The sequence below is a fragment of the Diabrotica undecimpunctata genome, chromosome 3 (genome assembly GCF_040954645.1).
Source record: "Diabrotica undecimpunctata isolate CICGRU chromosome 3, icDiaUnde3, whole genome shotgun sequence".
Lineage (NCBI taxonomy): Eukaryota > Metazoa > Arthropoda > Insecta > Coleoptera > Chrysomelidae > Diabrotica > Diabrotica undecimpunctata.
Window position 1 is genome coordinate 137,575,435 of NC_092805.1, and position 27,089 is coordinate 137,602,523.

The 27,089-nt window shown below is 31.5% G+C and overlaps 1 protein-coding gene across 1 annotated transcript in view; it reads right to left on the reverse strand.

Moving 5' to 3' along the window:
• The window catches only part of LOC140437473 (insulin receptor-like), a 468,993-nt gene that overhangs the window by 134,590 nt on the left and 307,314 nt on the right, over positions 1–27,089 (reverse strand). Inside the window, exon 2 of the mRNA XM_072527022.1 lies at positions 20,405–20,579. Coding sequence (XP_072383123.1) covers positions 20,405–20,579 — 175 coding nt within the window. The remainder of the gene's footprint in view (positions 1–20,404; positions 20,580–27,089) is intronic.

Below are 27,089 nucleotides of genomic sequence, written 5' to 3' on the forward strand. Positions count from 1 at the left end.
TTAGAAGAATATTATTGAAGATTAAAAATTATATATATACATCGGTTTAGAACGTCTTTCGACGTTGTCCGATACCTAAACACCATCTCTTCCTTCACAGATTAAAAATTATGTTATATATAAATGGTGATTGGATAATGGAAGAAAGTATTAATTGAAAATTAAATTTATAATATATTTGGTAATTGGATATTGGTGTATTAAAAAGAAGAAGAAATATAAATGCTATTAAGAAGAAAAATATTTTAAATTGGTGGAAGCTGATAATTAGAAAAAGTAATTTCACAAAAACAAGGTAACCGAAGCGGAGAACGAAGACATTGAGTGGTGATTAAAATCTATATAGTGAAGAACAGTTTCATTTAGGCATTGAGTGACAGAAAGGTACAAAATTTTGTTAATATAATTTAGTTAGTGTCATAACAATCTCAATTTTAAAGATAGTTTGTTTAAAATTTACATTGTCTATATAATTTAATTAGTTTCATAAGAATTACAATTTAAAGATAGTTTATTTTAAATTTACATTGGCTATGTTAAATATATATGTGTGTTTCATAATAAATATAATAAAGATAATTTAAAAACGTGCTTACAAACTAATTCTTTGAGAACCGCGATAAAAACCCTATATATATATATACATATATATATATATATATATATATATATATATATATATATATATATATATATATATATATATATGTATGATTTATTGTTTGTGAATGATGAGCAATGAGTATTTTTTAATAATATAGGGTTTTTATCGCGGTTCTCAAAGAAATAGTTTGTAAGTACTTTTTTAAATTATCTTTATTATATCTATTATGAAACACACATATATATCTAACCTAGCCAATGTAAATTTAAAATAAACTATCTTTAAATTGAAATTCTTATGAAACTAATTAAATTCTATAGACAATGTAAAATTTAAACAAACTATTTTCAAAATTGAAATTGTTATGACACTAACTAAATTATATTACCAATTTTTGTACCTTTCTGTCACTGAATGCCTAAATGAACTGTTTTCCACTATATAGATTATAATCACCACTCAAATGTCTTCTTCTCAGCTTCGGTTATCCTTGTTTTTGTGAAATTACTTTTTCCAATTATCAGCTTCCACCAATTTAAGATATTTTTCTTCACAGCATTTATAAACCACCAAGCAAACCAGCAAACAGCATTTATATTTATTCTTCTTTTCTATATACCAATATCCAATCACCAAAAATATTATTTAATTTTAATATTCAATTAATACTTCTTCCATTATCATCATTTATACATAACATAATTTTTAATCTTCCATAATATTTTCTTTATACTGTTTCTTGATCTTTATTTAACTCACTATATTGAACAATTGTAACTGATTGACTGCCTCTAACTAATTTTCATACTAAAACTGGCCATCATAGTAACTGTAATTCATAACTGATTGACTAACTGAATGGACTTTCTTACTAAACTCCCATCTTGAATCCAAATCACGGGTATTTATATCTTTTCAATCTTCCAGAACCATCTGGTAAGAAGTCATGTTCGATTTAGTTCTATTTCTTCTATATGGATGTTCTCGAAAAAAAATATATGTTGGATCCACAGACATAACCATTATTTCCAGAATGTTCGACCGTAAACAAAGGTCAAATTTTCTATTCTGGAGAATTCTTTAATCTTCTATTGATAATTTTGTTGACATTTAGGCTTTTCAGATCAGAATATACACTTAAATCATTAACTTAACATTCTAATTTAATAAACTATACTTTTTATTATTATAACCCCACTTATATTCACAACCATTCCTTAAATGTCACTTCAGAGTATGTATATCTGGTTGCCTAGTCACATGGCTCACTTAATATATTTTACAACATTATAATTATATAAAAAAAATACTTTTTATATGCTAATTTCTTAAAAATGCCCTCACATAAATAATTTTTATTAAATTCTCTAGTATATAACTTCTTAAAATAACCAAATACTTGTTATATCTAATATTATCTAGTATATAACTTATAAATTATTTTCTTTAAACACCAATCATATCAATATATATATATATATATATATATATATATATATATATATATATATATATATATATTATTAAAAAACACTCATTGCTCATTAAAAAATCATTCACCAATAAAGCATCATCACAATACATATATACAGTCCCTGCATAATTTATTAGACTTGCCATAAAAATTTCCGTGTTTTTGATTTCAATTGTACTGAAAGTATGTTCACTTGGATACTTAGACACTAAGGTGTTGAATGGGTTACATAGCTACGTAGAAAATGGTATAAATTTTTCTTAGAATTGTTAAAAATTTACAGATGACAGTAGAATAAGAGTAAATAGCCCTTTGTGTTATATACTCTGAGTAGAATGTGCTTAAAATGTGAAGTAACTAATTGTTTTACATTTTTAGTTTTTTTACTTAAAACATAGATTTGTGGTCAGTTTATTTAAAATTTGCACTAGTAAGTATTGAAATTGTTACACAATAATGTTACTTTTGATTTTGGTTAATTCCTAATCATAAAATAAGACGATTAATCTTGGATTTGAATTTTTAGATAGGTAAATCTAAAGATCTATTATATTTGATAAAATATAATATATCTTTAGATTTAAGTTTACATGATAAAAACTAAGTTCTTAACAGATGGGTACAACATTTCAGCGAACATCTAAATATACACGATATTGAAGGAGGTTACAACATAGAAAATCAAGAAAATCTATAACATCTACTAGGTACTACTACACAGTGAAGACCCAACAAGAGAAAAAGTGTCAAATGCCATCCTAAAACTCAAAGACAGTAAGTAAAGCCCCAGGAATCGATGAAATCTGTTCGGAAATGTATAAAAAAGGTGGTGATCAGCACGATGTCAGCAATCCATAAACTAATAGTACTTATATACCAGAATGAATTGATACCACAAGAGTGGCTAAAGGGAATAATATGTCCGTTGCATAAAAAGGGTGAATGCGTCATGCGTTAGAATTAAGGGAGAAAGCTCTACGTTCTTTAACATTAATAATAGTCTAAGACAGGGGGACGCGCTGGCATGTCTCCTCTTTAATATTGCCTTGGAAAAGGCAATCAGACAATTAAATATTAGAAGGCAAGTGAATTAGGACTTGTGGTAAACGGGGAAAAAACCAAATATATGTTGTGTTTCTAAGAACCCCCAAAATATCCAATAGAGAATTCAAATTAAGAACCATACCTTTGAGCAAGTCAAAGAATTCACATATCTTGGATCGCTAGTAAACGCAACAAACAGGACAAGCGACGAAATAAAAAGAAGCATAGCAATAGCAAACAGAACTGTTCACGGTCTCCAGAAAGATTTAAAAAATAAAAATGTAAAACGTACAGGAAAGCTCAATATATACAAGACCTTAATAAGACCAATTTTGATATTTGGAGCTGAAACGTGGACCTTATCTCAAAATGATGAAAGACTTCTTTATAGTTTTGAGAGAAAAATTCTTAGAAAGATTTTTGGTGTCATAAATGAAAATGGGCTATGGCGTCGAAGATACAACTTTGAACTATATCAGTTATACACAGATCCAGATATTGTGAAATTCGTTAAAGTGCAGAGACTTAGATGGGCTGGACACATTGCTAGGATGTCAGATCACGAATACACAAAGAGATTAACATTTCAAAACTAGAAGGCATAAGAAGCAGAGGACGACCACGAAGGAGATGGATTGATGATGTGAAAGGAGTGGCGACTTCTTTGTGAGCAGGCCAAGATCCACAACGAATTGTCGAGCCACTTATAATGATGATGAAATCTAAAGATCTTTGTGTTGAGAAAATCTCGTCCATTACTGCTCTCTTAGAGAATACAGTACTTAGTCAGAGAGAGATAGCACGAAAATGTCGTGTATATCAGTTTTCAATGGGAAGATTGATTCAAAAACTCAAAGAGAAGCGACCTGGGACGTCAGTTCTGAAGGCATAGTATGGCATAGGCTTCAAATGTCGTAGGCCTGTTAAGAAGCCAAAACTAACAAAACAAATGCTCATAAAACGCTTAGATTGGACCAAGATCCATAAAGATTGGTCTATTGATAATTGGCATAAGGTAAATTATTACAAATCATTTTGTTTTCGCACTTTTTAATTATTATTCACATTCACAGGTTTACTTTAGCGACGAAGCCACATTACAAATTATGGACGACAAGGTCCAGTTTCTCCTAAGACGTCCAGGAGAAAAATATGAAAAGAGATGTGTAATTAATACAATTAAACATTCCGACGTGGCAAACGTATGGGACGTTTGTACGTCGTAGAAGGAACCATGCGACAAGACCAATATAAAAGGGTTTTGCAGACAAGATTGATTTCACAAGTGATCGAATGGTTTGGTAACCGCCATAAGATATTTATGCAGGATAAAGCACCTTGCCATACGGCTAAAAGTATTAAACATTTTTCGTTAGAACACGAAATTTCGCTCCCGCCATGGCCCGACAACTTACCAGACATGAACCCCATTGAAAATTTCTGGAAGTGCATAAAAAGAGAGTTAGTCAAGGAAATAATTACCAACAAGGATCAGTTGATTAGAAAGAATCATTTTCCAGTGCAATCACACCGAAAATTTAAAAGAAATCACAGGAAAATGCATAAACAGCATGCCTAGAGTGAATGCACTGCTTAAAGCCAAGGGTGACTTAACAAAATATTAATATTATAGTAAAATATTGTAATAATTTACGTTGTTGTTCTTCAATAAACATACAAAAAGGTTACTACTATTATTTGTGTTATGTTTCTTACTTAGCTAACATAATTATAATTGATTATAAAACACAGACAACTAAAATTTGATCGATTTTAGTTTATCAAAATGTGTATATGTTTCTACACTTTTTCACGCATCAAAATTATGAAAATGCACTAATTTTCTGGACGGAGTGACTCTATTATGCAAAAACAGAAAATAGGCATCCCATTTTCATGACACCGTTGTTTTAGAGATTCAAATTTTAGATACCAGATTTTCAGAAACTTTACAGAATATTTTTATCTCCTATAATCAAATAAGGGGCGTATACAAATTTATATGACCAAGTTAACGATAACAAAGAAGGTTAACCAAAGATATTTATATAAAATAGCCAAACATGGAGCACAACACACGCCCTGACAAGTGCTCAAGAATGAGGAGAAAGAGAGCAAAAATGAAAGCGAAAGATTTTAATCAGATTAGATGTATCCGAGATGTAAATAATAAAATACTAGTTCACGAAAAGTATGTCAAAAACAAATGAAAAAGTACTTTGAAATACACTAAATAAAGAATTTGACAAATAGCCAGTTGAACAAACGAAGACAGTAGTAGCAAAGATCACCAAAATAATTAACGGTGAATTGATTTGAGCACTCGGGAAAGTGTGGATAACTTTAGGAGAGACAGGATCATGTTAGCTTGAATTTAATAGAATTATGGAAGGGGTCAAATTTCAGACGATTGGAGAAGCAATCAGTTTACAAAAATAAGGGAAATATACAACAATGCACAAACTATAGGACCATAAAACTACATTGTCATACTGGATTGGGTATATTACGGGAAGACTAGGGTTAGTACAAATTAATGCTTAATAGATATAGATAGAGTATAGGTTAAGATAGTTCGGGCATGTTCAACATCGAGCCGTTAATCACCCAATACGAAGAATTGCTGATTTGCAGGTACCTGGGTGGTGTACGAGAGGAAGACCAAAGAAAACCTGGGTGAGACGGTTAGACAGGACATGTCTGTAAAGGAAATTGATATTGGTATGCTTCAAGATACTAACATATGGGGAAATGTAATTAAAGGAGCCGATCCCGCATAGGAATAAAGGCAAAGACAACGATAATGATCGTAAGCAAATTTCCAAAAATTTTTAAAATATTTTTTAATATTTCACAATCAACAAATTTCATCTGTATCAATTTTGTTAAAAATATCATACTCTCCGAGGTATTCAGGACAAAAGGTTAAAAATAGGGGATGTAACGCCGATTTTTTAATACATTTTTTCCTAAATTCTCCACAACCTGTTCAGCTGGAGTATATTAAAATTCTGGTGATAAGGAAGCACCATAAAAAATTAAAAAAAAAAAAATAAAAAATTCAACTTTAAAACCAATGTATGCTATTTTGTACAGACTCTGACTGGATGTAGGATTGAAGGTTGATGTAGATAACAACGAGAGAAAGAATGTCGACTTTAGCAAATTGGGAAAGAATTGAAGAACTGGCAATGAATAGGAAAGATTGGCGAGTCAGGCAGGAAAAGTCTTAAACTGATAAAATAATTAAAAAGATAAAAAATAGATGAAACACATTCATGAGATGGAAGAAGTAGGATTGGTGAGAATCGTTCTAGATATATTACCAGTAAGACCCAGGAACATAGACCGTCCCCGAATGAACTGGAGTGATAACCTAAATTTAATTCCCAACCAATTTTACTTTTTTTCATTACTATCCATATAAATTTTGTTTAAAATGACACTGAACTTTTAAAAGTATAACCAGGTCTTCTGGGAATTTTTGAAAAAATCCTCGTTATTGATATCAGTGTGAATAGAGCTTACAAATCTATTTTTTGACATGTTGAGAATTTATGGGCATACATAAATATACAAAACAAATTTGGCATCCTAATGTGTAGCATCATTTTCCACGGGATCAATCTAAATTGAACCGAAACGAATATTCCGGTGATTAACCGATTTGTGTACGTCCTTAATATCTGTTGCGGTATTTTGAAATATCATCTTTCATAACGAATTATACCTTGTCGATGTTATAACCCAAAACACAAATACGTATTGAATATTATTATATCAACGATATATTGATGAATTTTATTAATAAAATACGTTAACATGTAAATTATCTTATTTATAGTTGCAACCTAAAGATTATGTAAAAGCCGTTGGATCATAAAATAATAGGAATTGTTAATGAATTAAGATAATAATAATATTATTTTTTAAATCTCAGCTATGAAGGCATTTGAACAATGAACCAAGAAATAATTCGATTTAAAAACCTATTATATGCACTTTTTTTTTAAATGTACCAGTATATGCAAAATATGTACAACATAAAATACAAAAAATATGCAAATGCATATGCATATGCACTTTTTCCTGACTGCTGATCACATAGTTTAAATTTCAAACTAGCAACACAGAATTCTCAAATTATATCTAAACCAAAACCATTTTTTTCGGAGTCAAACATAAATAGGATCATCAATCATCTAAACGAGATCAAAATTGGTCAGGAGTTCATGACATGCCAAAGTAGAATATAACAAATAGTTTAAACTATTTATCAAGTAGCTTTTCTTCTTCTTAACGTGCCCTATCAAGTCCCCTTGACGTTGGCGATTAACATGGCGAAACTGTCTCTGTCTTGAGCTATTCTAAAGAGTTGCTCAGCTTTCCTCATTCCTGTCCACTCCCTGATATTCTTCAACCAAGAGGCTTGCTTTCTACCAATTCCTCTGCGTCCTTCGATTTTATCCATCATAATAAGTTGAAGAATATTATGTCGGTCTCCCCTTACTACGTGTCCAAAATAGGCCATCTTTCTACATTTGATGTTATCAAGCAGCTCGCGAGCAGCATTTGCTCTATCAAGGACTGCCACATTTGTCAGCATAGCCGTCCATGGAATTTTTAGTATACGTCTGTGCAGCCACATTTCAAAAGCCTCCAGACGATTAATGGTGGATATCTTTAATGTCCATGCTTCGACACCGTATAAGAGGACTTACCAAATGTAGCATTTAACCATGCGCTTTCGAAGTTGAAGTTGCAAGTTATCATTACAGAAGAATGACTTCATTTTTAACAATGTCGTGCGGGCTATCTCGATTCTACGTTTTATCTCTTGATCTGGATCTAGTTGTTCAGTAATATGGCAACCAAGATAATTAAAACTGGACACTCTTTGAATTATATGACCATCAACATATAATCGTGCATCTTGATGTGCTAAACGGCTAAACATCATGTGTTTTGTTTTTAAACAGTTTATGTTTAGGCCAAACTCTCTTCCCACTGTATCAATGGCATTTAAAAGGCATTGTAATGCATTCATGTCATCACTTAAAATAACTGTATCGTCTGCATATCTGATTGTATTTATCAGAATTCCATTAACTTTCACGCCCCATTCCAAATTATGCAGCGCTTAACAGTGGGGATAGTCCCTGTCTGACACCTCTTTGTATTTTACATATTTCTGTTGATTTTCCGTTTATGCGAGCTGTCGCTGACGCCAGTATAACTTTTCTATGAATCGTATGTCTTGACTATCAACTCCTTTATCTTTTAATATTGTAATTAATATGTGATGCTGTACTCGATCAAAGGCCTTTTCATAGTCAATAAATAGAGCAAAGACGTCTTTCCTTTGATCTCGACATTTCTGCAGTAATACATTTAGTGCAAAGAGGGCGTCCCGAGTTCCCAGTCCATTTCTGAAGCCAAATGGTGTTTCATCCTGGTCTTTTTCACATTTATCTCTGATTCTACTGTGGATGATGCGTAGAAATATTTTCAAAGTGTGGCTCATAAGGTTTATCATTCTATAATCGCTACAGTTTTTCGGACGTTGTTTTTTTGGTAGTGTTATGAATTCGGACTTTAACCAATCTTCAGGGATATCACCAGTCGAATAAACATCATTGAAAAGCTTGACCAGTATTAGAATGTTTTCCACATTTATAAGCTTTAACATCTTTGTCGGTATGTTATCAGGGCCAACGGCTTTCTTGTTCTTTGCTAACTTTATAGCATGCAGTATTTCTGATTTTAGTATTTCTGGTCCTTCACCTTCAACTAAACTCTCCAGTTCTTCGGGTCTATCATCATTATACAGTTCACAGTACACCAGGTTGTTCGAATTTCATGTTCGTCTATTATCATTTTTCCCGACGAATCGGTTATGGTATGTGGAGTTTTCTTATGATAAAGACCAGCTACTTCTCTAACTTTTTTAAACATATTAAACGTATCATGTTTTTCATTCAACTTTTCTACTTCCTTGCATTTATCCTCCATCCATTTTTCTTTAGCCACCTTTATTTTTTGTTTAATTAGTATCTGTTTTTCCTTATATTCTGTCTTGTTGTACCTTTCAGTTTCCTTCTTTGCTCCATTAATTCCAGAATTTCATCAGTCATCCATTGTTGTTTTTTGTGTCTGTATAACGTTGTTGAATATTTTTCTATTACTTTCAAGGTAAGATCTTTAAATGTGTTCCATATTTCTGTGTTGTTTTCATTGATTGGTTTCTTTAGCTCATTGTTTAAGTCATTTTCTATTAACGTTTTGTTGGATATTGAGATATTTAATTTTGGTGTTTTGGGGCTTTCTTGGACTTTTTTGAGCTTCACTTTGATGTCAGATCGCCTCTTTCATTGCTCCCCCCTAGTCCATATTCACCTACCAGGTCAGATCTTAGTAGTAGTTTTTAGATATTTTTTTTAACTTACATTTTCGTATTAAAAAATTTGTTAAAAGCAATACACCTATTTCAACTCAAATTAGACATAGTGATCTAATCTTTAGATGAAAAAATAGGTTAGACATTTTGAACACCTGTTATATGGTAGATGGTAGGTACAAAGATCAATACAATAAGACCAAGGGATAATATAATGAAAAATTAAGCTAAGAAATACCTGGTGGTGGTCAAAATCCCCATCCAGCCGTCTGCGCCCAAAGTTGAACATAGGCTACCCTAATTTCTTCCAGTTCTGTCGGTCTTGAACTTGCTGCAGTCAATTCCCAGCGATTTTTTTGACGTCGTCTGTCCATCGTGTAGCTCGCCTACCTCTGCTTTTTCTGTCAGCTCCTGGTCTCCACAGTCTAATTTTTTGAGCACACCATCCGTCATTCATTCTAGCCACATGTCCCACCCAGTTCCATTTTAGCCATGCTATGTGCTCGATGACATCTGTGACGCCTGTCCTTCTTATTTCTTCGTTTCCCTTCGTCTTTGGGTTACTCTGAGTTTGGTTGCTATTAGCTTAAAGAAAGTGCTTCTTTGCAGTTCAGCAGTTTAATTGTCCCTAGCAATTTGGATTTCATGACCTAAGTATAAGAACTAATCATATTTCGTCGCAGTCGGCTTTTGAATTTTCGCTTAGTACCAGATTTGTCATGGATTGTGTCTTTCCAAAGTTTATGTTCAAACCAACTTCATTACAGGCGGTATCGTGCTTACTGAGTTAGATGCCGCCTGTATAAACTTAGTAGGCCAAAACCAGAATATCCAGAATGTTTATTTAAAGATGGAGTTACTATAACACACAGGATAACTTTGAATAGAGAATATATACTCGTAGAATAAGAAAATAACATACAGGACAAAATTAAGACCTTACGCTTAACAATCGCTGAAATTAAGAAGAAGAAGAAGTAACCCAATCATTTTTTGTCAAAGCGATTTAGAATATAAATAAATGGAGGCCTGTTCGAAAAAACGCTTGGAAATTCGTATTTTTTATAACGCATTTTTTTGTTAATTTATATACAAGATGTATAATGTAAGAGTGACCGATACCAACTTTCTTATTATAAATGCAACTTCCTGTATAGTATTAAATTTTTGGATTGTTCACAATATTCTAGAAGTAGTTCATGTGCAAAGTCCTATACCTATTTTTAACTTTTAAATTAATATGAGTTTTCAGATTTATGGTAAAAATTAACATTAAATAAAGAATATTATTGATTATAGAATCTAGCTACAAGACACTCGAAAATTCATAAGTAATACTGTTTATTTGTTGATAAGGTAAAAAAAACGGGTGTGGCAGTCCAGTGGGACTGCCGGTAGAAGTTATCCTTCTATACACGCGTTCGCCGTTACAAATTTATATGGAAGTCAATCAGCACAATCATTACATATGTAATGCTATAGGTAAGATAGAGTAGAAAGAGAAACAGAATTAGGTATATAGGTATATGGTGCATCGTTTACTGTATATAAACAACATTTGACCTGTAATAGGAGTATAGTAAATGAAGGATTGAATCAATATTTTGATGAAAATGTATATTTTTATTTTCATATATGTGTAAAAGGAGTTGAATGCAAAAAAAATTTTACACATACTCTGCAGTAAAATTCATTGTTTGTTTTGTTATTAATATAAAAATACAATACAATACACTGCAACATAGTTCAATATAATAATACAATACAAATTAAAATGCAATATTCATAAGTATTTAAAAATGACAATATACATAACTTACTTTATATATGTTTGTGTTTTATTGCATATGCATATGTTTAATTTACCATGATAATAATATTAATAAAAAAATAATAATAATATTAATAAATATTAAATATATTTGCAGAAGGAACATTTTTATTCTCGAGTGAGAAAGAGAAAGAAAATATAGCTTCTGTCTCTCTCTTACCTATATCTTACATATGTAATGATTTTGCCGATTCACTCCCGTACAAATTTCCAACGTCGAACGCGCGTATAGAAGTATAACTTCAAAAAATGTTTGGGGAAGATAAAAATAAAAAACCAATAACTCTGATTATGTTGTAAATTTTCATTTTATTTTAATATTTGGCATTTTTGCGTATATTATATATTATATTTAATAAGATTAACATGGGGTTTTTAAATATTTCAAAAATAAAAAAGGAAATTCGTATTGGGATTCGAACTCACATATACCAGTGTATGAACAAAACACGCAAACAATTTGCCAATTAGACATAACAGTAATGTATTTCAAAATTGACACATCTCGGTGATACATTCTCGAGAGACAAAGAGAGAGAAAATATATCTTGTGTCTCTCTCTTACCTATATCTTAGATATGTAATGATTTTGCCAATTCACTCCCGTACAAATTTCCAACGTCGAATGCGCGTATAGAAGTATAACTTATAATTCCTGCTACGAACGTCTTTGTAACATCCTAGTCTTCAATAGAAATTTCTTCTAACATTACTTAACTAGTTAACCATAGGTATGTGTTATTCATGTTCTTAAGTCAGTTAGGTCGAGGGGTTCAGTTTTTTATAGACTACTTTTGGCATAACCAGCTACAAAAATTGTTAATCAAATTTAATGTTAGCTCAGATCCAATTTAGTAAACCTTCCGTTGTCTAATTAGTCATTGATTGAATAAACATTTCTTAAGAACAAATATTCTGTCAAATATTTGTTAAAGTTCCTACTTGTTTTGTACATGTCATAAATAACATCACAGATACCACTTCTGAATAAGTTTTAGTCTTTTTATGACACCGTTTTCTAGGAGGTGATTTTAAAAGTTCATATTTTTAACATCTTGAGAAATAATACTAACAGTCGATATACTCAGTTTTAGGGCTGCTGCAACACGCTAAAATACATAATAAAACATTGCAATACAAAATTATATATTTTAAATTCTTTAAATTATCTCTCTCACAGCATTCAATAGTAAAAAAGGGTTTTTATTCTTATTCAAAATTCTATTAAGCAAACAACCCGCTGTCTAGACAATTATTCGACTATTCAGTTGTTTTGGCATTTGAGTATACAAAACAATAATTAGGTTTTAAAGCTATTAAGATATATTTAGTATGTATTGCGAATCAAATTGATCAAAACAAACAGATAGGTAAACAGACTTAGTATAAGATTGTAAAGTATTGACAACACTGTACTGTGACTGTGCGACACTGTTTGTCACCCCACCATTATGTCATTGAAATGTGAAGTATTCCCATATCAATGACGTACGATTGTATAATCTATTTAATTAATATGATAATTTTTTGGATAATTAAACTTAAACAGTTGTTGCATAAAATTTAAATTATTAATAATAAGAAATGTTTTCGTACATTTAATCAATATAATTCTAAAATTTTCAATTTAACCACGATTATATTTTTCTTATTTTAATACCATGTTGACGTCTATGAAAGATCGAGCGACTCCGTGCGGATGTCGTATTTTTAGCTGTATTAGGGAGATTTGAACTGTAAAGTCGATGTTATGGAAAATTTAAATACAAGTGACGTCACTGTGTACAAATCGTGACGTGCAACGTTTTTACTGTAAAAAATACTATATCAAATACTCATTAAATTTATTTTATTTTACAATGATTTATGTATCCACTTTTCTTTTTATTAAAATCAGCACATACTTCCCTGTAATTATATTTAAACTGTAAACTGCTTTTCCTCCGTCTTACATTTATACTGCAGGGATTACTGAAATTACAATTTAATGGCTTAAAAGTCCCACAAGAAATTTAAAAATAAGAGAAAACGGAGTTCCTCTTACAATACAAATGGGATTTCTAGAAGTTATTTATCAACATTAATTGAGCGACCTTTTACTGCTCGACAAAGTTTTAGCGAGCTCCAAAAACAAAGTTAAATCATATTAGCCTTTAAGACAGATTTTTATGACTCTGTGGACGGCTTTAAAAAAATATATAATACCTTTCTGCTATTTACGCCGGCAAAAGAAAAAGAGAAACATTTAGTTTAAATAGAAGAAAAAAGTATTTTAAATCGTTTACATCAAAGTTTAATGCGTTAATATCTCAAAAAAGTCAAAACCGATGCGGGAGAGGACGCAGACTTAATCTTCTGCAAGTATAGACTCATTACATTGGCCTGCACAATAATGTTTTTTGAAAGTTGTTTCAAATTTGATAACTGACTTTTATGTACCTTTCAGCGCTGATTTCAAACATGCAAACCATTTTTGTCTATCACGTCAGGTTTTCTCACAAAGTTGGGAGTATGTTTGGGTGTAATAACAAAATGTAAGCAATTTTTACCTTTTTCCTCTTCTTCTTCTTTTTATGTAGACATACTCGGTCTGTTTTTCAATGAGCCTCCAGTAAGTTGTCGTTATATGGTTTATGTGATCATCCTATCGATGGTCATCCTATTGGGGAACCGTCTCTTGCCGTCTTTAATACTCTATTTGATACATGATCGTTCCATTTTACTCTTCTTTTTCTTACCCAGTCATTGATGTTCTCCACCTTGCAACTACGTCGTATATCTGTACTTAGTGTACAGAGTATATCTGTACTAGCTCTGTTCCATAGTGTCTTACCATCAATTTTTCATCAAGTCAAGTGTTTTCATCACTGCTGTTTGTAACATCCTTTATGTCCTCTTTGTGTCAGGTCGTGTTTCTGCCGCGTACATCATTATTCTGTATGTAAATTCTGAATTTCATTTATTTTCCGATATTTTTATTTCTCCATATTGTTTCATTCAGACAACGTGCGGCTCTGTTTGCTCTATTCACTTGATCTTCCACTTCCATTTCGAGCTTTCCGTATCTAGATAATGTGACGCGTCTAGATATTTAAACTCCCATCACTTGTTCTATTATCTGAACTTCCAGCTCCAATTTACATCTTAGTAAATTTGTTATAACCATCCATTTTGTCTTTTTTCGGAAAATTAACATGTATTTTCTGGTCCTTATATTAAATTGGTGCAGCATAGGATGTAAATAATCTTCATTCTGAGAGAGTAGTATTGCGTTGTCTACATAGTAGATTATTTTAATTTGTTTTTCTCCCATTTATTATCATTTTTTATTTCTTGCTTTTTTTATTATTTCATACATAATCAGGATGAACAATAGAGGACTCAGGGAATCTCCTTATCTTATCCCATTGCCAGTTTCAATAGGGTCAGTTAGTTTTTCTTCTACTTATACTTTTATTGTGTTGTTTTATCTATATTAATATAGATATTTTTGATCGTTTTGATTATTCATAGAGTTTATTTATTAGTCATATTCTAAATTACATATTCAGTATACTTACATTTTTCTTTCTTAAAAGTCCTTATAATAACGCTTTCGCTTTCTGTCGAAGCTTCTTTTACTGCTTTTCCGGCTGTGGGCTCGTTAAGGATAAATTTTTTTATCATCCAGCAGTAGTCTGCTATCATGCTCACGTTCCATCTTCCTTGGTATCTTCTTTCCATTTCTTTAATGTCTTGGTGAAATTGTTCGCCCTGCTCTTCACTGACATCACCAAGATTTGCCAGAAAGTAGTCATGATGTGAGTGGAGAAAGTGAAGTTTAATGCTCATGTTACAGTCCAGCTTCTTAAAGTTGTCGATCATGTCTACGATGATTGTCTTGTAGTTTGGATTACTTTTGTTACCTAGGAAACCGGTAACAACTAATTTAAAAGATGTTCATGCTGTTTTCATTTGTTTCCATTTGGTCCATAAAGTTGGGATCTGTCATTATTTTTCTAATGTCTTATCTGACAAAGAATCCTTCCTTTCACGTGCATACATCAGGAAACTATCCTCAAAGATATCACTCTCCTTCTTTAGTCAATGCCTTGACAAATTGTTTTATCGGCCCCAACTTAATGTGAAGTGGTGGAAGTAACACATTTTTGGAATCCACAAGGCTTTTCCCCTCCACATTTTTAACACCTGTTTGTAAGCTTTCTTTCAAGGGTCAAGCTTTTTTTGTAATGTTGCTTTCTGTCTCTACTCTTCCATTCACAGAGAAAGCAAGGGAACTTTGTATAGCCAGTTTGTTGACCAAGCAGCATTAAGATCCCTTTTAAATCACCACATAGTGTCCATTTGTGGTCTGAATAGCAGAGTTTGCTTAAAACCAGTTCGTTTTCGTAACATTCTTTCAAGTAAACCGAGTGCCCAACTGGTATAGAAGCATACTTATTGCCATTGTGTAGAAGTACTGCTTTAAGGCTTCTTTTTGAAGAAGTGAAGAATCAATAAAAATTCTCCACTCATTAGCAGCATATTCTAGTTTGAAATGTGCCATAAGTCCAGGAACATCACTACAAGTCACCAAGTCGTCTAATTGGAAGAAGAAAGATACAAATTCCTTTTCCCTATATCGATACCCAGAAAAGGATGTATCTGGAGTATGTTTATTTTTCAATCTATATCCTAAAACTTCTACCACTTCTTTAGAAAGGCCTTAGTCTCTTACTAAATCGTTTAGTTCCAATTGTGAGAATGGAATGGGATCGGTTGTGCCAGCATCATAATCACTGTCTTCTTCACTATCACCTTGCTTATCCAATGGCTCGTGGTCATCATGTATATCATCCAAAGAATCTGGAGGAGAGGGTATTGGCACTTCAGGTCTATGAGGGACAAGGCGAATGGCTGATTGAATGTTACGGTAAAAATATCCTTTTTGTTTCTTAAATTGAAACCTCGCACGTTGCAAGAAAAAAATATCAGTTATCACTATTATTTTTGGCTTCCTCTAGTTATTGGTATTCCAAAACGTAAGGACTGCTTTTTACCTTGAAACCATTGCCTCAGTTCCTCAACACACACTAAACAAACTTAGTGTAAAGGCCAAGGCTTATCTTGATCGTTTAACTTTATACCAAAATAATCGAAATACACGTTTTCAACACAATTGGAAACGTTTCTTTGTTGCTTTTTAACCGTATAGTTACCGCAAATGTAACAGAAGCATTCTGGCGAGTTTATACATCCTCTGATGGCCATTGTCCAATGTCTATCATCATCATTAACCTGTATGCGTCCACTGCTAGACGCTTACACATTTACGCTGGACAGTTACTACTTTAAAGCACTATTTTAGTAACAACAACACGTGAACCTACTACCAACGTGAACCAACTATATACCTTTTTTTAAAGAGCAGACTTGTTCAATCACTTCAACCCAACAGGTAAAAGTCCTAATTAATAAAAATTTAAATTGTTTCAAGAAAACGACTTTAAGAGTAATCAAATTTTAGTATTTTTAGAATTGGTAGTTCTGTGTTAATCAGAAAACAATTAGATTCTAAGCAATACTTCTTCCCACACTTAACAATATTAGGCGAGCGGTTTACCCCTCAAAATACGCTTAGAAACAGAATATACCGACTAAAATTCTTATTGCATTTCTAATGCACCAAACCTTTTTTATTCGATTCTATATATTTTTCCAAGATGGAATGTATTTTTTTTTTAATTTTTACAAGTGGGCCAGCAATTGTTATTAACAAATAACTTATACAAAAAAGCGATTTCACCGAATTGCTTTGGAATCAATTTTTTTAGGTGTATCTCATCAAAATAAACACTTTTTCTATCTTGATAATTTTTCGAAAAATGCTTCCTTTTCGAGTTATTTGCATTTTTTTTGTTGAAAAATGCCTTAATTAGTGATTTTTGGGATTTTTTTCTAAAAAAGTACTAAATGAATTGCAATTCTACAAATAGCTTTATAATCTTTAAACCGTCGAGTACAAGTTAGAATATTTTGACAAGGATAATTTTTTTCTATCCTGCTAAAAACGTAAACCCAAATATTTCGAATATGCCTTTCGAGCAGTCTACCGCTAAGTGTGTACAGCGGTTGCGGCGATACAGGCGTGCGGCGCGTAGAAATATTTGTTTAAATTTAAAAAATTAATTCAATACAAATATTACGTACAATTTATTAAAAAAAAAAGATATTTCTAATTATTTTTATATAGACATATTATAATTAAAACAATTAAAATAAATTTTTTCCAATGCTATAATAATGTAATTTTTCTTTTAATATACGTGGTGACTATATTATTGAATGTTTTATTACAGTGAAATACATTAAGCAATATATAATTAATTTTCATTGAAAAATATAATAAAATTAAAATATAATATTAATTATACAGCGTTTTCATTGTCAATAATTTGAAAATTTTCGTCAACAGCAACAGGATTTCCATCTAATAAGCTGATTTCATTGTCTTCAATACAGTCGTCTTTAACATTTTTACAATTCTCTGGTGTACATGCACATACTGCGCAGCATTCTAAATTATAGGAAATACAATTACAATTTTTCATAGAACATTTTCCGGTACATGAGCAGAAATACTTTTGTAACATATCTAAACTAGTTTCGCCTTCAAAATAATTAAAATCGAAACAATTATTTTCCATTGTCCAACCATGGGTTAATGGATCAAGAGATGAAATAATATTGTTTTTTGCTTGAATCCATTCATTTATTTGCCACTTTGCTCTTAAGTAATGTTGTAATAATGCTGGTTTCGAAGGTGGTAATTTTTCATTAGATGCATTTTTTTTTAGCGCCTACAGCACCTCAACCGCTGTACACGCTTAGCGGGATACTCTCGAAAGGCATATTCGAAATATTTGGGTCCACGTTTTTAGCCAGATAGAAACCATTTATCTTTGTCAAAATATTCTAACTTGTACTCGACGGTTTAAAGATTATAAAGCTATTTGTAAAATTGCAATTCATTTAGTAGTTTTTTAGAAAAAAAATCCCAAAAATCACTAATTAAGGCATTTTTTCAACAAAAAAATGCAAATAACTCGAAAAGGAAGCATTTTTCAAAAAATTATCAAGAGAGAAAAAGTGTTTATTTTGATGAGATACACCTAAAAAAATTGATTCCGAAACAATTCGGTGAAATTGCTTTTTTGTATAAGTTATTTGTTAATAACAATTGCCGGCCCACTTGTAAAAATTAAAAAAAAAAATACATTTCATCTTGGAACAATATATAGAATCGAATAAAAAAGGTTTGGTGCATTAGAAATGCAAAAAGAATTTTAGTCGGTTGATGCTCTGCTTATAGGGGTAACCGCTCGCCTATATACATAGCGCGAAAGATGAGATAATTGAAATTTAATCCAAGTACACTTTTGTCGTCAAAATAAACGTATTCATTGGATGGAAAATAAGAAATGATGACAAACAAGCGAAAAAAGTTGTTTTATTCGCAAAACAGTTTAAATTGTCTGTTTACTTTTCGTTCATTAAAAAGTGGTCAAGGAATATTGTTAATAGACACAAAAAACTTCCAAGCTGTAATTTAAACTGTCGTTTTATACTGCTTCCGAATTTATTTTTAGAATCACACAATAAAATAAAAGCTTTTATTTTCTGATAATAACAACATTGTATTCCAGAAGGACATCTTAGAGCTTGTTTTGATAATAATTCATTTGGGTCGTTAAGGTTATAAAATGATTTATATATAAACTACTCTATAATCCGCATGGATGGCACGTTTCAATGCATTCTCCCACGTACCGTATGAATCAGTTTGCCGATGCCATGTTCGATTAAAGTGTAAAGCTAATCACCTCCTGCTTGATGTAAAAGTATATTGTTCATATGAATGTAAAGTCCTATGATCGTAGATCACTTACATCACTGTAAGTGATGTTGGTTTGCAATACGATAACAAAAGACAGGGCGCGATGTCTCAGGTGATAGATATAGGTTAAGTAATTTGAACAGATCATTATTATAAAAACAATTAATAAAGTGATACAACAATCGATATTAAATATTATCACATGGCGCAGTCTTGTGGTCAATGAAACCTGCTGCTTCCAAATTAAAACCAAAAGAAGCAGTTGTTAGAATTAGACCAATATGGAGTTTAAAATTCCTCAACCATTATCATTTGAAGGTAACAGGGATCAAATTAATTTGTTGTTTCTTCTGAGAGCTGGAGTTATTCCTTAAATTTTTTTTTGTTTAGCTATTTGTGTTGATATCTTGCCTGGATATTTAGTCAAGCAGAAGGTACTGGGTTTTTTCTCTGTAGGTGGAAATACTAATTTTAGCTTCTGCTTTCAGCTCATTTATTGCTTGTTCATTTGTACCTATTGTTTACTGGTATTTGCTTAATGATTCTGTTTCGAAGTTGATTTTTGACATGGGAATTTCTATTAATCTATGTAATATTCTATGGTAGGCTGCTAATTTGTGTTGTGTAGGATGAGATAATGAATTGTGTATACTTGTGTCAGTATAGGTAGATTTCTGAAATGCGGAGAACTCATGTTTGTTTTTAACTCTAATAATAATTTATAAATCTAGAAAATTTATGGATTATTCTATTTTGTTTGTATTGTAAATCCAATATGACTATAGAGTGAATTAATATACGATAAGAATTGGTCAAGTAGCCTGTTAGTTCCTGTAATGCATACCAGTACATCGTCCAAGTATCTCCAACAATAAACAAAAAAAACTGTTTGAATACGAGATGTTTTCAAATCGTTGTTTTTAGATGATCCACAAAAATATCCGATAGAAATGGGCTTAAAGTAGATTATAGTTTATCGACATAGATTTGCGTTAATTCTAAATTTAAAAAAGGCATGGAAATGTTCACGACTTAATTTCCTTTTATAGTAAATATCCCGTGATGATGACAAATTTTACATTTTCATACTATTAAAAATTAGAAGAAAAAAAAAGAAATTTGTGTTTAAAAATCTTAGAGCATAATAATTCTAGAGAAATTAATCAAATTAAACTTACCTGTACAACGTGAGGGACACCTTCCGCATGCATTTGTATCAGAAACGTGGTATGTCATTACTGGAAACTTAACTCCTAGCCTATCCCACTGTACTGTATCAATGTAACACAAACTAGGACATCTTCCTATCCTGACTTGACCTCTAGCTATGGAGAGCAGATTGACTAATCCAATCTGGAAAATAAAAAAAATATTGTAATAATAAAATAAACTTTGCTTCTAAATGAGCTATTATCTAATTTATTTAATGAGAATAAACAAAATTTTAATACAAAATATGTTAGTTATAATTAACTCTCCGATTTTCACCTCTAAAATCGTTCCCAAAATACAAATTAAACGGAATATTTTATTTTGTTACTTGGAAATAAGACAATCTCTTATAATAGTTTAACTCTCTCATTCATAATTCATAACAACTATACCAGAATGACGACAATTATTAATCAGCAACATTCTGGCTTTACAATTCTGCTGAGGTCCTAGCCTCCTCAAGAATTAGACGATAATTGAATGGCTTCCGCCAGTAACGTTCTATACGATATCCCAGACATGGCAAAGGGGTTTTCATGTTGTTATCATAGAGGTTCTCAGCACTGTGACTAGCGTTGCCCGCCACTTTTCGTACCTTGTCGCGCAGTAACGTTCCAAGCGCCCAAAGATGTCTACATCGCCGTGTGTCAGTTTAACACCATCTGATATAAATCGGTTAAACCGAAGTAAAAGCAGGAAACTTAACATCGCTCACTGGTCTAGAAATGTGCGTAAAGTTTTTAGAAATGCCGGGGAACCTTATTTAACTGAGAAGAGGAAGACTAAGCCTAGAAAACTTCCTCCACATGAGGTGAGTGCAGTAACGTTATAAGCGCCATGTTTCATAATATTGTGCATTTTTTAAGTTTTCAGTTTTCGCTTTTAAAACAGCGTTATTTAAATTAAGCTTTACAACTCAAGTCAAAACACTGAAACCGTTATAGGCATTTTCAATTTTAACCAATAAATAACCTTTTTTGGGACCAATGTGTCATAATTTGTTTGGGTTTTAGGATAGAGTCTGCAGCTACCAAAACCATTGTGGGGACATTCAGGATGAAGACAAAGTAGTTTTGATCCAGCAATTTTACAAACTCGACTACAACGGCCAGTCATCGTATCTAAATGAGGTTTGCATTAAGATTGGTGAAGTGAAGCGGCGAGGGGTGAGTGAAGATGTTTCTAAGAGACAGTGTAGTGTAGAATATTACATTAAAACTAATGGTTCTTCACTTAGAATTTGTAGAAAAACTCTATGTCACATTTTTCAAATTACTCCTCGTAGAGTTCAGATGTTGGTAGAAAAAGTTAAGTTCAGGAAACCACTGAATGATGGTCGTGGGACCCATCGTAATCGACCAAACCGCATTTCCGATGAAAATAGGGATCTTGTTATGAGCCATGTAGCTTCATGTTCTTTACAAGAGAATCATTATTCTAGACATCAAAGTAGCAAACAGTGTTTGTCACCTGATTTAAGTGTATATAAAATGTGGAACTTTTTTAAGGAAAAATACCCTGGTACAAGAGTTTAATTTACACTACTATCGGAACATGTTTAAAGCAAAATCTAATTTAAGATTTGGTGTCCCGCGCACAGATACTTTTGTAAACAATGTGACTCTTTTTTCATAAAAATGAAGTCAACAACAACAGCTAACAATGCTTTGTTTAATCAAATAGAGATAGAGAGTCAATTGCATCATGCCAGAGCTGACGGTGCATACAGGACTCTAGCAAATGATAAAAAGACAGGTGAACTTAACAAAGACACCATTGTACTTTGTGTTGACTTACAACAGGTGCTGTATTGCCCAACTATAAATCATGGAGATGTCTTTTACCAAAAACAGCTATCGTTCTACAACCTATGTGTCCATGATCAAGGCAACAACAAAGCAATGATGTTTCTTTGGGACGAAACTAAAGAAAAACGAGGCTCTCAAGAAATTGCTTCATGCATCCTTGCATATGTCACCCATCATTTTGCCCTTACAAGATAACATGACCCGTAACTTAATCATATGGTCAGATCGTTGTACAGGGCAAAATAATAACTGGAAAACGGTAGCTCTTATGCAACATTTTGTTGTAAATAAATTTTTCACTACTATGGAACAGAAATTCTTAATAACAGGACACAGCTTTTTACCCTGTGATAGGGACTTTGCCCTGATTGAGCGTCATAAGAAATCTGCAATGGTTTATGTTCCTTTCCAGTGGGTAGAAGTAATTACAGCTGCTCCAAAAAAGTTTTCTGTCTATTTAATGTCTACTGAAAACTTTAAAGATTTTAGCATTATTGAAAATTCTCTGAGAACAGCAAACTTTCCAATAACTCATTTTGTGTGGTTCAAACTGACACATGATGATCCAACTTCATTGCAAGCCAGAATCTCCTACTATATCCTTCAGCCATGGCATACTCAATGCCTTGCAAAGAAAGCAGCAGGAAGGAGGAACGTCAATCTCCCTCCAGTAAAAGTCGCAAAATTTCGCAGACTTTATGAAGGACAACTTCCAATAAAAAAAGAGAAAAAGAAGGATCTCATGCCAATGATGCCATATGTGCCTGAGGAGTTCAGGGAATTTTATGAAAATATATCTGTTTATGACTAGGACTAGACTAAACTAAAATATTTAAAAGCAAGCTGTTTTTGTATTGATATTTTGTTTTACTTTAACTTTTTAAATTGTATTATTTTCATAACTTTGACAGGTATTATTTTGTATAAAAATGTGTATATTTTTCCGTATAGTGGCATTATCGTTTAGTTCAAAAACTCAAGCATTATTTTATTTTATAATTTATAAATAATTTTTTGATCCTAATTAATTTTTTAAATATGTATGCTACTTCTATAAGTTTTTTTAAAATTGGTTTTAGGATTTTGTCTGTAAAATAAAGTTACTTTTTAACATGTGAACGTGTTGATTATTTCATGCAATAACGTTTCAACCGGCATTACTCCCGCAAAAAGTTACAACAACGTTCTAAGCGACAGTCGCTTAGAACGTTGTTGCAATTAACAATTTACTATTTTGCTTGTTCTAAGCGACAGTCGCTTAGAACATTGTTGCAATTAAAAATTTACTATTTTGCTTATAACTTTATTACTACTTTGTGTAACTTAAAGGTTTTACTATTGATGTTTTACAATAACATTGCTATAATATTTTAAGGTATTAACTTATTTTTTATCGCTAAAAATGTTTTTTTTTCACTTCCTGAAATTTTTTTAAACTGGCGCTTGGAACGTTACTGGAGGGACCCATTCAATTATTATTTGATTGGAAATTAAGTTTATGCGTTTTAGTTTAGTTTTATGTAAAATGTAATCAACCACACTTGAAAGTCTATATTTACAGATACCCTTTATTCAAATTGCTACATTTTATACCAGTACATCCCACACTGTTTCTACCATAAAAGTTGAGACGATCCAATAAACTGCACCAATATATCCAATTTAGGAAATATACGAGAATATAGGAATACTGATTAATATGCCTACACGCTATATAAGATTTTAAATATTATGAATAAAAGTTCCATATATAGTTTGCAAGTTTGCTATCACGCAATCATGAGTGTTATAAACACGTACATAATGATTATTTGTTTACTCGTCTCATGGTATTTGTTCAGTACGAATTCGGATCAATATTCTATTCGATATTCTCTGTAATATTAAAAGATTCTCTCACAACTCACCATTAACAGGTACACACCACATATTCTTCAATGGGACAAAAAATGAATAGCATTAGTTGCTTATTATGACTATAGTTGGTACAGTATAAATTCCGATACACGTCATTCGCTTCATAGTAACTGACATGATACCAACACAAAATATTTAAGTTGTAGGTCTGTTCCTTCTTCGAATTTTTTTGGCAAGTACACAGGAATTACAGCCACTAGACATATTTTATTATACACGCTTAAAATTATTATTTAAAGATTTCTATTAACGTAAACTTAAAGAATACACCATAAATTGTTTCATTTAATTGAAGCACACTTGTCTGGATCACACTTTAACTGCGATTGAACGAATGTGATATTTTGGCATAGATTGGTGACAACTATTTGACAGTTGCAGTGTTGACAATTCAGATTTATTTTTATTATTTACTATTAATTAAACTGTTCTTTTTAGAACAAAATTAGTGTTATTTAATTCCAAAATGTCACGTAAGAAGTTAAATAGTCGTTGTAAGGAGATGGTAGCTTCTTTGATTAATTATTTTGAACAGGTAAGTGATAATACCGGCCCATTCTACCATTGATTGGTGTTGGGGAAGTATGTTATGTATATTTATATGTTTATATAGATGCTTAAAATATACATTATGGTTTAAGCGTATAGCTGCAGATTTAAATTTACATATTTCTGTGAATTCTATCTCTCAGGCCGTAGAAATTAATACACCTGTAACATCACCACCTTAAAAACGTACTAGGCCTGTACAGTGTGTATGAACGAAGTAAGAATACTTTTCATAAAGTGTTTAAGTTAAACAGATTTTTTTAACATGAAATCAAAATTATTTTTTATTTCATAAGAACATATGACGTTGGCCTCTTTATGGATTTAATTGAAGGAAAAGGAACTGTTTACTGGTCGTCGTATGCCACTCAGTATTGTACTGAAAGACATTGCTTTTAAATTGCTAAAAGACAATCCAAGGCAAGGACTGATGGAACAGTCCAGTTGGATCTTTCAAAATGGATCTATATGTCGCTCATGGCAAGATAAGAATAAAAGAAGTAATCTATTAAAATTTATGGACAACGGCAAGATATCTAATTAGATTGAAAATACAGAGGCGTTGAAATAACATTGTTTTGTAGATACTGTAGCGTTTTTAAATAAAACGAGCGGTTCGAAGTTATGTAAATATATTTATTTATAAGTTTACACTTCGGTAATATCTTATCCACTAAATTTCACACCTAGAAGGTATGCTTATATAAAAAAGTCACTATGTACTAGAACATTCTGGAGTAGCCCACCTCTAATTCGCCTCACCTGCCAAGTATTTTTTTATTAACACCACTGGTACTTGTTCTTAACTAACTACACAAAACTTCAACTGCTTCTTTAGGATGACCATCACATAATAGTCTTTTCTACTCCAAACTTTCAAAACATTCACTCTCTTTCATCCCCATTCCAAACTCGCAACCAATCAGAAAATTCCTATATCCCTCCTATTATTTTACATCAGAAAAACCCAAGCATCGCTTCTAAACAACTTTCTTTGAAAATGATAACGGTTTTATCTTATACTTTCTAAATACAATAACTACCTGGTGGCTTTGGCCTTTCCAGCGAAACAAAACCAAAGGCTTTTAAAATATAACATGTACAAATACCGAGAAACAATTGTCTATTCACATTTAAGTATTTACTAATGTTTTTCAGTCCTTCAGGGTAAAACTCATTATGGATAAACCCACTGCTTAAAACTAACTTATAACAAATATTTACAAATCGATGTACAGGGCGGTGCAAATTTATGTGCCCGCGTTCTATAACAAAATAAAATTTTTATTCTATCTTTGATTGATAAAATGAAACAACAATATACATATATATATATATATATATATATATATATATATATATATATATATATATTAAGTTAGGGATATTGCAAATATAATGGTAATGGTACTTCATTCTGCATCAATTAACTATATGTAAACAATTAAAAATTATTATAGTTTTTAAAAAACATGAAAACTGGAGACCAAAAAAAAATATTTTAAGTATTGACAAAGCACATGTACAGTGTACAGCCATTTGAAAATGACCTTTATTCTCTCAAAATACATATAATTAATTAAAAACCGATTGTGCCCATCTTTCGCAAATGTAGCAACTACATAAAAACCCACATTATGAAAAATGATTTAAATGTTCTTATGGTTTATTTTAAAAATTATAAACAATTGAAAAATGCTTACTTTCGGGTTAAATTTGCAATAACTTTTTTGTTTATAAACATTTTTTAATTTAGAAAATCTCACTTTAAAGGGAAAGTATTTTTAAGAAAGTCGTCTGTTGAACGTTATTATCTAGAATGCGTAGTAGTTTTTTCAACAATATTGAAATAAATGAAAAAAGTCCCTTTTTTTGCTTAAATGTCATGACGCAGTAAAAGTTTCTATAACCAGCAGATAATACGGCCTTTCTATCGACTTCCCTCAGATATTCCAGATAAAAATAGCGCCCAGTAATTTTTCGATTTTTCAAGTGATTTTTCGGTTCTGTTTCATGGGATAATAAAATATAAACAATTTATAAATTTAATTTATTTTAATTATTTATTTCTCTGAATAAAAAAATTAAAAAAATAGTGATAGTTGTTAATGTAGATAAGTGACTTGATGAAATGAAAAGACAAGTATTTTAATGTAACTCATTACTATTATAAAACAAAAAAAAACAGAATGGATTTGATGACTAATGAGGTAAATCGGAATTTTAAAATATACATATTTGTGCACTAACAACCGTTAGCGATAATAAAAATCTGCAAAAAATTAGAAAAGTGAAATTCCCATTTCCTGCATTTTGACCAATTGAAGTGTGAGAAGGAATAAATAGGTCATGTTGGGCGCCACTTTGTAACGTCCAA